This window comes from Emiliania huxleyi, assembly GCF_000372725.1.
Source record: "Emiliania huxleyi CCMP1516 unplaced genomic scaffold EMIHUscaffold_275, whole genome shotgun sequence".
Classification (NCBI taxonomy): domain Eukaryota; phylum Haptophyta; order Isochrysidales; family Noelaerhabdaceae; genus Emiliania; species Emiliania huxleyi.
In genome coordinates, this window is record NW_005199968.1 from 98,578 (window position 1) to 113,990 (window position 15,413).

At 61.5% G+C, this 15,413-nt stretch overlaps 5 protein-coding genes across 5 annotated transcripts in view; 3 read left to right on the forward strand and 2 right to left on the reverse strand.

Annotated features, from left to right (window-relative positions):
* Window positions 1-787: 787 nt before the first annotated feature.
* On the forward strand, window positions 788-1,598 carry EMIHUDRAFT_238733 (hypothetical protein; the record flags this gene model as incomplete). Its single annotated transcript, XM_005776659.1, has 4 exons — window positions 788-928; window positions 1,037-1,081; window positions 1,335-1,374; window positions 1,459-1,598. 4 exons carry the CDS (start codon window positions 788-790, stop codon window positions 1,596-1,598), a joined length of 366 nt encoding a protein of 121 aa, XP_005776716.1.
* Window positions 1,599-3,265: 1,667 nt separating this feature from the next.
* On the forward strand, window positions 3,266-3,697 carry EMIHUDRAFT_238736 (hypothetical protein; the record flags this gene model as incomplete). Its single annotated transcript, XM_005776660.1, has 2 exons — window positions 3,266-3,511; window positions 3,689-3,697. 2 exons carry the CDS (start codon window positions 3,266-3,268, stop codon window positions 3,695-3,697), a joined length of 255 nt encoding a protein of 84 aa, XP_005776717.1.
* Window positions 3,698-9,197: 5,500 nt separating this feature from the next.
* EMIHUDRAFT_238738 (hypothetical protein) lies at window positions 9,198-9,770 on the forward strand (the record flags this gene model as incomplete). The annotated part of the gene is made up of 3 exons (XM_005776661.1): window positions 9,198-9,253; window positions 9,325-9,435; window positions 9,590-9,770. The coding sequence occupies 3 exons, from the start codon at window positions 9,198-9,200 to the stop codon at window positions 9,768-9,770; spliced, it is 348 nt and encodes a 115-aa protein (XP_005776718.1).
* A 4,141-nt stretch (window positions 9,771-13,911) lies between these two features.
* Window positions 13,912-14,932, reverse strand: EMIHUDRAFT_238740 (hypothetical protein; the record flags this gene model as incomplete). Its single annotated transcript, XM_005776662.1, has 2 exons — window positions 13,912-13,942; window positions 14,643-14,932. 2 exons carry the CDS (start codon window positions 14,930-14,932, stop codon window positions 13,912-13,914), a joined length of 321 nt encoding a protein of 106 aa, XP_005776719.1.
* Window positions 14,933-15,282: 350 nt separating this feature from the next.
* The window catches only part of EMIHUDRAFT_238741 (hypothetical protein), a gene marked incomplete at both ends in the record, with an annotated part of 827 nt that continues 696 nt past the window's right edge, over window positions 15,283-15,413 (reverse strand). The window contains one exon of the mRNA XM_005776663.1: window positions 15,283-15,372. Coding sequence (XP_005776720.1) covers window positions 15,283-15,372 — 90 coding nt within the window. The remainder of the gene's footprint in view (window positions 15,373-15,413) is intronic.

A 15,413-nucleotide genomic window follows, 5' to 3' on the forward strand; every position in this document is an offset into this window, starting at 1 on the left:
ATTGACATTTGTAGCCGCCGCGGCTTGCAGAGCGTTTGAAAGTTGTCGGGCAACGTGCGCATGTCGCGGGCGACGCCCGTCCGCAGCTGACACGTCGTGGTGACGATGATGGCGAGGAGCATCACGGTGGAGAGGAGCGTCCCGGCGCTGCTTGGGCTCGCTCGAGTTTCCGGTGAGGGCGCGGCGCGGCGCGGCACGGGTTTTTCATTTATCAGGGCTTCCGAGGTGAACCTCGAAGAATTCTTGGAGGTCCACCTCCAAGCCCTGATACAACAAAAAGCCCATGCCGTGCCCTCACCGAAAGTGGGAGGGAAGTGGACGGGGCCCTGAGCCGACCTAGCCCTAAACGGAATGGGGCGCCCAACACGTGCCCGGATTACTGTGCCTCCCCCGGGCACAGCCTTTCGGTTCGTGAAGGGTCGGTGCGTGTCGTGACCCCCTGGAACACCCGTACTCTCCCGCGCCATCTCCGTCGCCCTGTTCGGCTGCGGCCTTACCACCAAGATCGGGAGGCGGCCAGGGCTCATAGACTCGGTCGAGAGACCCCAGATTGGCATCCATGCCTCTCTGGACAGGGTGGCCCGCCACAACGACCCCTGGAATTGCGACTCGCCGCTTTCCTCCCGCTGTGATTCTGTGTGAGCTCTGTGTCTTGATTTGCCAACAATATACGCCATGGAGAAGTTTGTTCGAGACCTCGCGAGCGGCCGGCTATTCACACCTCGGCAATATACCTACGAAAACTCGAGCGAGCCCAAGCAGCGCCGGGACGCTCCTCTCCACCGTGATGCTCCTCGCCATCGTCGTCACCACGACGTGGCTGCGGACGGGCGTCGCCCACGACATCGTGCGCCCGCTCTCCAACGTCGCCGAGATCCCTGCCTCGCCTGCCTCGCCTGCCTGCGGCGTCGAGCTCATCGCTGGGCAGGTGCGCGGGTAGAGCTCTCCACCATACTCTGCCGCGATCCCGGCTGCTGCGAGCACGGCGCCGCCCGGTGCGCGCGAAATGACCCCTGCCGTTCCCGCGCGCACGCAGGTCGCCGAGGAGGACGTCGAGTGCCAATGCGCAAGCACGACAAATGTGCGCGCGTCCGCCGCCGCCATGCAGCCCCACCCCTCCCCGCCGTCGATTTCGTCGCCGTCCGTGCGCGCGCCGCCGTTCACTCCGCCGCCGCCGTCGCCCCCACTTCCGCCGCCCCCGTTTTGCGCCTCGCCGCCGCCGCCGTTCTCCTTTTCCCGCCGCCCGCGCTACGCTCAGTCGCGCGCGTGTGCGGCTCGCCTGCGTCGCCGCCGCCCCCCCTCTCGCCGCCGCTCCCCTCACAGCCTCGTACAAGGGTGCCGCCGTCGGCGCCACAGCCTTGGCTCGCCCAAACGGTGACCCTCCCCCATCCCCCTCGGTGCTGCCCCACCTTCATCAGAACCAAATCCTCACCCCCCCCCCATTGCGCCCCGAATCAGGTGCCATCGCCACGTTTCCGTCGGATGAATTATGTGGAATCGTACCCCTCGGTGGTTTCCAAACCTATTCAAAAATGGACGCTTACAGAAATCGGCAAAAATTCAACCGTCACAACAACATTGCGAGAGACGAGGAGTGACTCTTGCTCAAAGTGCACAAAGGGTGGCGCGATTTCGGTTGAAATTCGCGTCACCACTCGCCGCCTCTCGCCGCCGATCGATGACGAAGAGGAAGACCGAACTTCGCCCCAACTGCGAAACGATTGCGATTGGCGTTGGCCTGAAGGGCTTGCCCCGTTGCTGAATCTCGATGCACACCTTTCGCTGCGAAATTGGGAGCTCAAACCAGGTCATGTTGCCCCATTGCGGCTTGTCGGAACGCACCTTTCGGTGCGGCATTGGGCGCTGGAAGGAAATCAAGTTCAGCTGATTTCAAACGCTACCCGATACTACTACTCAGCTTCGTCTTGGGCTAGCCATAGATACCTGCTTCTTGATGAGCGCACAGAGTACTTTGAGTGGCTCTGCACCGTTCGATCACGACGCTTCGGATTGCCACCGGGCTTGGTCTCCCTCGGCGGCAACTCTGCATTTCTCAGCGGCTACGAAGCCGGCTCGGCTGTCGGATACCTCTGCGTCAAATGGGTGCGCATGCTCGTGAAATCACCTCAGAGTTGCGCCTTTGCCATGGTGCCAACATTGATGGTACTCACGCCACTCGTCAACAACGACCCGCTGTTGGTTACGCACGGCATCGCGGCATTCCACTCAGGTGTCAAGGTCGCTTCTTTGATCGCAACAGACGGTTCCGTGCTCGTGGTTGCGACCCCGCTTGCTACAAACTTGCTCCTCGACCACTGCCTGGACTTCGTGCGACACCGCAATTCAGTTCAAGCGAAGCGCGAATTGGCAAAAAAGCGCCGAAGGCGGTTTAACGCGCACCCCCGGGGCTAGGGCTCTCTAGCCCGTAACCCGATCCCGATCATCCGGCCCGCTGGGTGCGCTTCTGAGCTCCCCGGCCCTGGATGTGAGGTTAATGACTGCACTCCAAGTGCTCCAAGTGCTCATTCTTGATACGAAACCACGACGACACACACCAGTCGACTCGCATCGGTTGCCTCCATGAACGGCGGAGCTATTCTCGCGCCCACACCACACCTGGCTCCAACGTGGACACGCCCATAGCTGGGGACACTACTAGGTCACGCATGGCATCACAGAAGTTTTATCTCTGGGCCCCGAAAGGCATCTCTAGCAGTGTCGTTACACATGCCCCCTCCCCTCCTGGCGCATGCGCCTCACGTCTCGCCAGAGCATAAGCCCTTGGCGTGTGGCGAGACGAGTTTTTCGCCATCGCAGCGAGCAGCAACCCCGCCCGCCGCAAACAGCCGGAGGCCTCGCCGCGGCACTGGCTGCGCCGCGGTCCCGCACCCGTCGACGCAGCTCCCCCCGCGGAAGACCGCGCGTAGCAACGTCTTGACGATCGAGATGAGCGTGCCTGAAGCTCGCCCACCTACTGCCCCTGAGAGTTGGTTATTGAGTGGGATCAGCTCCCCCCCTTGGGATCGAAGCCGCCACAACCTCACACCCAACATCCCAGGCGGGATCAGAAGGGGACTCCACACCGGACACCGCCCGGGCACAGCCCCCCTACCCGTCGGATCGCACAGAGGGCCCTCTCTCTCTCTCTCTCTCTTGGCCTTTAATTTCCCCGGAGGGGTCCAAATACTTTATTTAGGCAAACCAAAAGGTGGCGGGTCCATCGCCGCATCTGTGTGTGTCTCGCGCCTTGCGTGCCGGCCCCGCCATGGCCACGCCCGCGATCGGCGCCGTGCCCACCATCATCGCCGGCATCCTCATCTTCCTCGCCACATACTCCGGCGCCGTGACAAAGGGAATGGCTTTCGCCCGCGAGAACCCGCTTCCAGCTGCTGCTGTGTGGCTAACGTGCCTCGTTCTGTCCTACCGGCTCTCCGGGATCGGAAGCGGACCGGCACAGTGGCCGAGCAAACAGCAGTACGACCACAGCCCGCGCAAGCGGAACGCGCGGAAGGTCGACTAGGCGGCCGCGGCGAGTTCCGCCTCTGCAACCCCTCGTCTCGGCGCAGGAGCGGCCTCTCTGTGCACGGCCCGCGACAGAGCATCGTCTGTGTCGGCCGGCATCCCGCAGCGCGCAGAGACGAGCACACAACACCGGCACTGCGCGAGCTGCGGTCTGAGATGTGGCCAGGAGGTGTAAGTTGGCGTTTGAGAGCCACATGCACATGTACATGCGACATGTCTTGTCATGTAAAGTAAGATGCGCGACGGATCCCGATGTCATCTATTTGCACACTACATCTCTCGACCTGTGGTGACCGTGAGACCTGTGTGTCTGATGTGACTGTCTCGCCGGGGTGAAATTCTGAAAAACGTGCAGCACTTCTAGCCGACATCGACAAAAGTCACTCTCTAGCCCCGCGGCGAGCGGCCCCGCCGGAGGCGAAGAAAATTTTGCCATCTAGCGCTCTCTAACACACATTTTTGCACAAATCGACGCCTCCAAACAAGCTCAATAAGACTGGTCTTCACTGCAGCACGCCTCGAGCGAGTAATGCGTCTGTAGGCCAATATAATAGAGCTTCTCGCGCGCGCTCCTCAGCTGGCGGTCCGCAGGGCCGCCCGGGCCGGGCGAGAAGCGCAAGCCCGCCAGCCGCACCATGTGATTCACGATGATGAGCGTCTCGGCCTCGAGCAGCGTGTAGGAGCGAAGCTTGCCCTCGCACTCGCGTTGCTCGAGCCTGAGCCACTGCGCCTTAACCACGAGATAGCCCGCGGGGATGGTGTCGGTGTTGACGACCGTGTCCTCGGCCAGCGTGTACGCCTTCCCCTTGAGCACCGCCAGCCAGTAGAGCCCCTCGAGCGACTGCTCGCGCCGTTCTGCGCGGCGACAGCGGCCTGGACCCACACGTCCGGCCAAGTCGGTTACGGGGAGGGCTACTACGAGGTCTTTGCGCGGGGGTGGTCGGGCGCCAGGCGCCCAGTCGATTGCCGCATAGTTCGTCGTAGTAGCCCTATCATAAACCTCTTATTCACACCGTGCACTTTGAAAAAAGAAATATGCTATATGGACGTTTGTCGAAGATCCGGAGGGTTTATCAGAGCATCACCCCTCGTGTCGCGGTAATAGTTAATAGATGTAAGATGTGGGGGGGGAGTGGCGTGCGCGGCTCAGGTGCCTAGGAAGGGGTCCGGCGACACGCCCGCTACAAGCGCAGCGAAAGAGAGCATGCTCTAAATCTGTGAGGGCGTGCGCTGCAACTGACGTGTCCATATCGACTTCGTCATAAACGACGTTACGGGTTCGGTGGGCGGGGGGGGGCGGGGGGAGGCCAAGCGGCTGTGTTTCGCCTTCCTATCAATCAATCAATCGGGTAGCTGGGGTTCCCAAGGGTAATCCCATGGGTCCGTTAGTTAGCGGTGCCAACAAGGCCTAGGACCTCAGAGACTATGGAAAGTTCACGTCATGACGGTTAAAACGGCTGTTAACCGTCATGACGTGGTCAATATGTCATGACAGCGGCTGCGAAACGACAGCAGCAACGACGGCAGCAACGACAGCTGGTGACAGCTGGTGACAGCTGGTGACAGCTGGTGACAGCTGGTGACAGCCAGCTGCCAAGGAGGAGTGAAAGGCACCAGGAACAGTGACAGCCATAGTGACAGTGACAGTGAAGCCAGTGAATGCCAACGACAGGCGGTGACAATGTCAGCGCGGGGCCCCGCGAGTGACAGCGACAGCGACAGCGACAGCGACAGCGACAGCGACAGCGAGGCAGCGCCACAGGCACAGCCGTGAGGCAGCCATAGCCCTCGTGAACGGGCCCAACCGCCCACCCACCCATCTGTGCAGTACACCCCATGGACTAAAATAAGACACCGGTGCGCGTGGATGTAGCTCTCAACGCCTGATGCACAGCAGCGTTTGTACGTCTCACACATTTTGCAAAACTCCCTGCTCCTCTGCCTCAGAATTTCTCTGTGTAGGGTGAGCCTGCTTTCTTGTAGCAGAGCAGAGCTCTCTACATGAGAGTTCCTGATCAACGCCACTTGTGGCTCGGCAATGGCCACCTGCAGATGGCCACCGTGGCCGGTGCGCTTTGACTCGCACAGTGAACGCCAGCCATGCGCGCCGTGCCTTCCCTTAGCCCACACGCGCGCATGTGCATGCCATTGCTCACCTCAAACTATCAGCAACGACGTGGTCAATATGTCTACCTTGAATAGCGCTAGACCTTAGAAAATTTTTCAGAGAGTCGACGGGCGCTTGTGATCTTTCCGCCTGCGTCGGCCCCACTTGGTGTGCTGGAACTTGGAACTTGGTGCCACTTGGTGCCAATTGGAGCCGGCGAGAGGCCCTGACCTGCTTGCCTCATGCGCACCATGCGTGTGCTCGGAGCTTTCATGTCGCCGCTCTTTTGACACGAAGAAAGTGGGCTGATCCGCCGACGGCCGAGCGTGTGGGATAGCCAGCTGGCTGGCATTGGAGCTCTTCTCGTGACGAACTTGAGCTTATTCCAGCCATAGTCATCGTCTACGATCCACATGCAGACTGCCGGTGACAGCATGCACCTTGAGAGGTTCAACCCGAGGTGTGTTGCTCAATGCTCTGCGCGTTTGCTTGTGATCGTGGATTTCAAGGTCCCAATCCTCGCGGCTGAGGATTGACACCGTTCGCTCGCGTGAGATTTTTGAGCGGCAGATGAACCAGCGCTGGAGCCCATCACGGCACATGCTGGAGGAAGGAGGGCATCGTCCATCGAGCAAAGCCCTGGTAAATACAAAATAGGGGAGCCAGGCCACTTCTTCGTTCTTGAGACTGGGAACTGAAGGGTGGCCACCACCATCCTCCCCGTCGAGGTGCACGCCGCGGGCCATTTTTCTTCTCTCTGGCGTCAACCAATGCGGCGGTCAACCAGTCTGCTGATGGCGGCGTCACGCCGCTGCTCGTTGCGTGCCAGAACGGCCACGTCGAGTGTGCCCGGCTGCTCCTCGAGGCCAGCGCAGCGGTCAACCAAGGCGGTCAGCCAAGCTGCGGACGGCGGCTTCACGCCGCTGCTCGTCGCATGCCAGCAGGGCCACGTCGACATCGCCAAGCTGCTGCGCGACGCCGGCGCTTCGCTCAACCAGGCCACGGAGGACGGCGCCACGCCGCTGTACATCGCGTCCCAGCAAGGCCACCTCGAGGCTGCTCCTTGAGGCTGGCGCGGCGATGGACCAAGCCAAGCAGAATGGCGGCACGCCGCTGCTCATCGCGTGCGCTCTGGGTCACATCGAGTGCGCCCAGCTGCTGTGCGACGCCGGCGCTTCGCTCAACCAGGCCACGGATGACGGATACACGCCGCTGTGCCTCGCGTGCGAGAAAGGCCACCTCGACATTGTCTGGATGCTTCTCGAGGCCAACGCGGCGGTCGGCCAAGCCAAGGAGAATGGCACCACGCCGCTGTACGCTGCGTGCCATGACGGCCACGTCGAGTGCGCCCGGCTGCTCCTCGAGGCCAGCGCGGCGGTCAACCAAGCCCAAACCCAAGGCGCGACGCCGCTGCTCGTTGCATGCCACCAGGGCTACCTCGAGGTCGCCAAGCTCCTCTCCTCCTACGGCGCCTCGCGTGCCGCAGTGCCGCCCTTCGGCACGCCCGAGGAGGTCGCGAACCGCGACGGCCACGCCGACCTCGCCGCCTGGCTGGTCGCCAGCCGCGACTGGACGCCGCTCGCGCACCTTGAGAGCCTCACCGCCGCCCGCGCCCTCTCGCTGCTGCGCAGCGGCGCAAGCTTGCACGAGGGCGAGCCGACGCCGCTGCAGCGCGCCGCGGGCGGCGAGGGCGAGGCGGCGGCGCTGATCCGGCGGGCGGCGGCGCCGTGGTCGCCGGCAAGCCACTCGCTCTTCCCCGCGGCGGCCCGCGCGCGGGCGGCGCTCCTCGTCCGCTCGATCTACGAGATCCACGAGCGGTACCACCTCGACTCGGCCGGGGCCACGAACGGTATCGCGGCGCTCGACTTTGGCCACTGCGTCCTGGGCTTCGCGATCACGCGCGAGACGGAGTAGGGGAGCAATGCAGTGGCCTTTCACCTTGGATATACTTGGAACCGCCGCGGCGGTGCCTCAGTCTCCTGTTGTTTAGTACTCTCGCAGCTGGATCGGACTGCTTTGCCTTCCGTTTTATCTCGCAACGTACGTACATACTACATTCTGTCGCGATGGTTGTTTGTGGCCACTAGGTCTCTGCACGCAAAGCGCAATGTCAGTGGTACACCCTCCTCTCACGTTGGAACCGCCGCGACAGTGCCTCCGCATGTCGTCGCGGGCCGCCCGCCCTGCGGCTGAGTCGGCTGTGTGACCTGTGTCGCGGGCGGGTGCGTCGCCTCGAGCCGCTCGTGTGCCTCGACGCGCTCGAGGGGCCTCGCCTAACCTCTCCGCCACCCACTTGGTCGATCTACGAGAGCGTAAAAAAGCATGCGCACACGGCGCACGAACATGCACAAGACATGCGCAACATGCTCTCTCACCACACGTTGCAATCTGTGGTCCCAGCTGTGACCGTCTAACGGCGGGCACGTCGCCCCATGGCGCGCGTAGCTATGACAGGGACCGCGGCCGCGGATCCGGCGGCGGACGGGGCTGGCGCGCAAGCGCCGGCCACCGTCGGGCCGCCGGGGAAGCGCCGCGGACGGCCCTGGAATAGCAGCCATCGCGCGCACATCCGGCGGCGATTTCGTTTTCTAGGAACTACCGGCTCGCCGGCGCCGTCGCCAAAGTGAGCCGGCATCGCCCGCCGCGTAGCGAGGCTGTGGTCGAGGGGCAACGAGAAGTGGTTTTTGATGCCCACGCGGCAGAGCTGGCTCCTGAGTTTCCCTCTTCGAGTTTAATCTCCGGCCTCTCTGGCCTTGCTCTCCAGCTCTGCTCTCCCGCCCCCGCGGCGGCCGCCGCCGCCGCCGCCCCGCGCGCAGTGTGGGCGCGCGCGGGGCTGCGGACACTGAGACAGAGTGCTCCCATGCGGTCATCAGACAGCGAGGTCACTGCACACATGGGGGCCCCTCTGGTGTTATTCTATGGTTTGTTGCGCACAGGGGGTTCCACTATTTCCTGAATTCTAGTCTCAATGTTACAACTCACACACGCCCTCCAAGATGCAAGAAAGTGCTAACTGGCAAAGTGGCCCAGATGCAGAAAATGATCGGGCGGCGGGGGACGCGGGAGCCCTTGGATGGGGCTGAGGGCTCGGCCCCTCGCGGGGCACACGTCGGAGGACTTCACACTACTGTCACAGTATCCTACTCAGCCACGCGGTGCAGCATTATTCGAACCACGAAGAATGGGGATGTCCTACACTGCGTGGCAGGAAGGAAAGAGGATCATGGGGCGCAACGATCGAATCCGCCCTGACCCTGTTGCAGACCGCCCCGACACCCGGGACGCCGCGCCCGCATGCCTCCCGCGAGCTCTCGCCTCGACCAAGCATCGAACAAGTCGTGAGGAGCTGCGCCTGATCGTTCTGAACTCGATTATGCGCGGAGCAACGCTCTTTTGCGGCGTTTGCTTGGCAGGCCAGGACGCTGGCGCAAATCAGTTGGGCTGAGCACGCGCGACAGGGCGCGTGTTACCGTCGTCACCCACGGCGTGCAGCCTCCCCGACTGGCCCGCCTTAGCGGTTGGCTGTTGACGCCACTTGGAAGCGTAAACAGGCGTCAACTTTGCCGTGATGCTGCTAGACTTCCTGATTTGCCGCCAGCCCCTCTACCTCGCGCACATCACCATGTGACGCGCTTGCTCGCTCGCACACATCCGGGTTTGGCCAGTAGTGGCCAGCGCGCTCTGACCGTGGATAGGCCGCTCGCCTACTCGCTCTCCTACCTCGTCTTCTCTGCAATCTACTATGCCGCAGGAGGCACGTACCACCGGGACCGCACCTCGCGGTACATTTACGACGTGCTGGATTGGTCCGTGAGATAGCCGAGAAGTGACCGAGACGCTACCGAGGCATAGCACATGCAAAACTCAACTAGACTAGTCGTCTAAGATGTGCAGGGACTCTCCACCGATTCGAGACTAAGACAGAGAGCGGCGCCCCTTTACACCGCACCACGTGAGCAGGTCGAGCCCATCTGGCCCGAGCACGCTCTCCGCGCTGATTGTCTTGCTCGTCGTCCCCTTTCTGTACCTCATCTTCATCGTTCTGTACGCTTGGCGCCTAAAGTGCTCACGCAGCGCCGGCGTCGGGCCCGCGAAGCAGACCGCGCCTGACAGCGCTGACGTCGGCAACTCTCTGGCATGAGGGATGTGCATGCAAAACCTCACGATCGGGCGGGGGGGGGGGGGGGGGAAGTGCACATGCATGTCGCAGAGAGAATAGCAGAGAGGCAGGGGGGAGTGCTTCTTCAGGCACACCTTGCTGATGATCTGGTAGTTGCTGGTCCAGCGGAAGGCCTCCCCATCGTTGTCGCTCGTCAGCTTGAAGTACTTGCACGCTCTGTTCTGGTAGCGCGGGCCGTATGGGGGGGTCCCGTCACCCTTCACCTCACGGTACCACCGGAGGATAAAGAGGCCCTTGGGGTCGTTGATGAAGACCCCGTTGCTGCGCTGACTCATCGAGAGCTGGCGCAGGTACTCTGCGCTCGAGCTGCCAGTGGCGCGGCGCGCGTCTACCGTGCCGTCGGCGACGGCCACCTGCTCGATGTTGCCAATGGCAAAGACCTTGGAGCTGTCCTCCATGGTGAAGAGCACCGCAACTGCGGAGAGAAAGAGAAGAGGGAGAGATGAGAATGCACGTCTTATGTGTGTGTGTGACAGGCGGCAAGGGCGTGGTCACCGTCATCATCATCCATGTAGAAGTCGAGCTCCTCATCCACATCCTCGCCTCGCTGCTGATGGGACTTGATGAGCCGCTTGACGTGGAAGCGGAGCTTACGATCCTTTGACTCCTCCTGGATGGAGACGTTGAAATCTGCCAGCAGCTTACGGATCTCCTCAAAAAACTCTGCGCTGCTGCCCTCCTCGCCGCCGGTTGGAGGCGCCACGTTGGCCCCCGTCCGCATCAGCTGGTTCAGCACGGCCTCGGCATCTGCAGCATCCTGTGCGCCCATGGCGGTCAGCTCGGCCGGCTCAGCATCGGGTGTGCCGTTTGGATCATCCTCCTTCTCTCCCGGCTCCTCCAGCAACGCGCCACCCTGGACATAGGTGTCAGCCAGAGGAAAGTGCAAGCACGGCTGCTTGAAGAAGCCGGTCTGTGCACAGAGGTTGGCGCGGACTCCACAGAATCGAAGGCGCGGACCACATACACATGTCTTCGCATGTAATAGTTTTGCTATACCCTCATGGGACACAAGAAAGAGGCTGCACGGCCTGAGACGGTCTGTGCTGCTGTGTCGGGCTGGTCGGGCTGTCGGGCTGTCAGCGCTGCTGTCAGGCCGCTGTGTGCTGTCGGGCTGTCGGGCAGCTGTCAGGCTGTCACGTTAGGGCCTGACAGCGACGGGACGCCTCTGATGTCAGGCTCTGCTGTCAGGCTGTCAGAGACGTGCTGTCAGACTGTCGGAGAAAGTGCTGTCAGCGCTGTCAGGCTGTCGGGCACTGTCAGGCGCTGTCCGGGGTTTGCTGTCAGGCTGTCAGACCAGGGCTCAGTGTGTGTGTGTGTGGGGGGGGGGCAGAGAGGGGGGCGGCGGCAAAAGGGGCGGCGAGGGAGAGGACTGGGGAAGCGGCGGCGGCGGGGAGGATGACGGGGTAGGAGGGGGAACGGCGATGGAGGCGGTGGAAGTGGGGCGAGGGGGGGGGGGGTGGATGGCGAAGTTGGGAGGGAGGGCGATCTCCACGGCGCCAGCCTGGACCAATGCCGCAGGCAGCCAAGCCCAGCGAGGTCAGCTTGTTGCGCAGCCGAGCTCAACACGCACGGCGCTGAGGGCCATCTCCTCGGTGAAGCTCACGTCCACCAGTCAACCCTGGAGGCGGATAAGCTCTGGGCGCTCCCAGTCTGGTCGTGGTCGAGACCGAGGTGCCGAACTGAGAGGCACTACTGGAGGCTTCCTCCGGCCACCGCTCGACTACCCACGCACATGGCCGGTCCTGTGGCTTGCCTGGACTCGCTCAGAAGCCTCAATTCGCGCACACCTTTGCTCTCTGGCTCCCGCGAGTGCGTTCAGGCCACTCAAGCAGGCGACGCCGAGCACCCGCGACGCATCTCGCTGGGGCGCCACCTATCGACCCGACTGATTGGCAGCATCAAAGCCGACCCCATGACGGTCCTTCAGCCCCACGAGGTAGGCAGTTGCGCCCTGATCTCGGTCCAAGACGGCCAACGCCGTGTCCGGCACCTGCTGGCTGCTTCACGGGGATGCCCCCCCCGGACACATGCTGCAGCCCCGAGTGGATGTATTGGTCGTTTGTGGGTCCCCCAAGACTACTCTAGTAGGGGCCGGGCGCTTGAGCGTCGGCGGTACACCTGTGCAGATGTTGCACGGGTGAAATGGCTCCTCGTACAGGGTAGGAGGCAGGTGGTGGGTTTGAGTGTCGTGAGTGCTTGCAGCCGCGAGTGCAGCACCGTTTGTGATTCCCATGGATGCAGTTGGGTGGGCCACGGTGCTGGGTGGCGGTCCGGTGCGCCACAACAGCCTCCCTGGCTGACCCCCATCCAGTGGCGCCACTCTGCGTGGCTGCCCTCCGGGCCTGTCCTTGGCTCTCCGACATCGATCAGGGCGCCCGAAGGGGCCGGACACTGTGTCCCGCCTGCTTCTGCCGTCAGGCAGGAGCGCGGGACACAATGCGATGCGAGTTAATGCGCATTTCTTTTCTGCACTATAGCCCTTGAGAAAAAGCTCGCATTATGCAAACCTGTGCCTGTGTCCTAGGAAGTAGACTGAGAGGGGTACTCCCATAGGCAAGAGGAGGTCTGGAGAGGCCCACAGCGGTCAGGAGAGGCCCCAAGAGGGTGCTAGATGAGAGTCAGCAGAGCGCGCCGTCTCGGCGGCTATGGGCAAGCGGGCTGAGAGACAAGAGGGATTTTTCTCTCGGGCGGAAGATGAAGCCCTAACTTCTAATAAATTGTGTCGTGCGTAGCCGGGGGCGGACAGCGCGGAACCGATTTTTATTTGGCGCAGTACCCTCCTTCCTGAGTCACCAGAAAATCCCAACGACCCTTGAGCGGAGGCCACCTTGGCCGCTTTTGCGGCCTCTCCGGAGAATCTGGAAGAATGGCTACCATAGCCTAGCATGGCACCCGCGGGCAAAGCTGCCCCCAGGTCCCTAGAGTCCATGGGCATTCCCAAAGAATATGTCAGCGTGAGGTGAGGGCGCAACGGTGGGGGCTCTCACCAGCCCCTTAAAGTCGGGCCTCTCGGGCGGCGGTCAGAGGGGCGGGCAAGGGCACGTGGGAGAAGGGTCAGTGCGGCCCACAAGGTGTGAGCTACCCCCTCTCCTAGGTGTGACTCTACAGCCCCTGAGGCCCTCTAGACTTCTATACCAACAGCTTGGGCAGAGGTCCTCGGGGTGGGGAGAGAGGGAGCTCCCCTTTTCAGACCCCCCCAACCGCGCATTAACTCGCACCCCAGTGTATGTGTCGTCTGATGTGTCACTGTGTACGTCATATCAGGGCGCAGGCACCTTGACTTCGTAGTGGACATCACGCTGGGACTGCAGGTCCCCTCCGATCTCACACATGTCGGTGACGTGCCCCTCGTTGAGATGAAAAGTCGTCTGAGGGTTCGCCTTGTCACCGAGCACGAGTTCACACCGAAGCATGAGTGAAGCATAGGTGCTCAAGAGGGTTGTACTGCCCTGCCCGCACACCCGGGGGCCACTTCTGCCGATCCCGATCCCCTACCCGCCCCGGGTGTGAATAACTGCCCGCTCGCGAGGTCTGGAAACTTAGGGTACACGCATATCAGGGCTTGGCGAGAGAAAAAACAAAAAAGAAAAAGGTCTCGGGTGTTTCTGAGATCAGCGTGTTAGTGCCAGTGCGCGCCAGTCCCGTGCCTGTGTCGTGCGAGGGAGTTTGTTGTAAAATTCTGAGATCAGCTTAGGTGAGTGGCAGACAAATTCAAAAAATGGGCGCCGCAGGCGCCCCGGCGCTGCGTGCCCACCATATGGTTGAAAGATCCCTCCCTTGGTTGCAAGAACACAACGCACTCTCTCACATGACAAACAAGCGATCCCACGACAGCGAAATCCCCCCACGCACTAGCACTGACTCGATGTGAGCGCTGTGGGTGTGTAACGTCTGGAATCACTGACATTCCAGCTTGGGAAGCCTCATCAAACAGAGTCATATTAAATTCCTTACTATTCCAGGGAATGTTCCAGAGAATGGGCAAACCTCGCCGGAGGGACCGTCTATATTCGAAAAGAAATTCCAGAAAGTTACAACCAAAGCCTCTCTCGCACACGCACGATTTACACGACAAGCAAGGCGCAGCCAGCCGACGGCTTCCTTAAAAGCCGTCGTCCTCGCCATAGGGATCCCTAGAGGAAGTCGTCCCGAAACACCTGTGTCGAGCCTGTGTGCTGTGAGAGAGAGTTCTTTTGTTTAAATTCTAGAATAACATGCACAGGCCAACCTCGGGCGCGGAAAGCAAAAAAGCCGTACTCCAAGTGCTCCGTCAACTACACTTTCTTCTGGTGCTCAGTGCCGTGCGGCGGCGGTCCGGCAGGCTGCCCCCCAAAAGGCCCCCTGGGCCGCTGCGGTGGTTTGGGATTTAAAGTGAGTCATCTCGCTTAGGCCGACAGAGCTTCGGCGCGATGGCAGCCGCCCCTCTCTGGGGTGTTGCATACTTAGGCGGGGAGTCTGATGTCTATCTCCTAGAGCTGCCTAACGTTAAGAGTTGATCAGTGTTTGTGTTGCTATATAGTGTTAACAGCAACAACAGAAACAACTGCAATGGGATCCGCCACCAACAGTCGTTAACGTTAGGGTAGGCCGGCTGGACAACAAAAGGAGGGTGTGCGTCTGGCAGTTAACCCACGACGATCTCCTAGTGTCCAGTGCCTGCAAATAAAACCGTCCGCCGGGAGCGGGTTATTTTCGGGTTTTATACCCGGGTAGGGGGTGCACAGCGTCCCAATCTAAAATCTGAGGATTCAGGATTGAGGCATCGCTTCAGTGAGGCCAAAGTGAGTTTATGGATGTGTGAGAACGGTTCGGGACACGAGGAAGCACGCGGACCGACTCGTCGGCGACTCTGCTGCACGCCGTTTCAGAATTTTTCTCAGCGTGAGCGAGACGTGGAAGAGTGCCACCGTCGGGTAGGACGGGTCGGCCCGGAGCATCAGAGTAGCCGTCGTGGTCGCGGCGAGCAGCGCCGGCCACTCCGGCGCCGCGTCGGCAACATGGGAGCATGTCCACCGCCACTTCGCGGTCGCAGCGCTGTTGTCGCCCAAAACGCCGCTATGTACCTTTTCGGGCAAACCATCGAGCTGTATGTCGATTTCGACTTGACGGCGGCATGGAGGCATGATGCCTCCATGCCGCCGTCAAGTTGATGCCTCCATGCCGCCGTCAAGTTGGAGCCAGTCTGCGGCGACCACAGCGCTCAGAAAGGTACATTGCGAGCTTTTCAGAGTCAAATTTTTGCGCGAAATCCCACACTGGTGGATTTTGGGGCGCTGTGCACCCCCTAACCCGGGGGGCGGGGGGGCTTGACATTTTCTGCTTGCTGACCGCTGAACAACAGGGACAACAGTAACAAACAGTAACAGCATGGCCCATGGCATGGGCTGGGGTGAACAGTTGAACAACGTTGAGAGACGTTGAGAGAGGATTTCAGGCCCAAGCACAACGAAATTTTGTTGAAGTTGTAAAAAGTTTAGAGGAGGCCGTACCTCCGCTTGAGCTCTGCCTTGTCGGCCGAGCTCCACCGCGTCGCCGGCACGCCGAGCTCCGCCGCGATGAGCGCCTACGCAAGGCGAGAGACAAGCACGTGAGTGACGTTTGGGT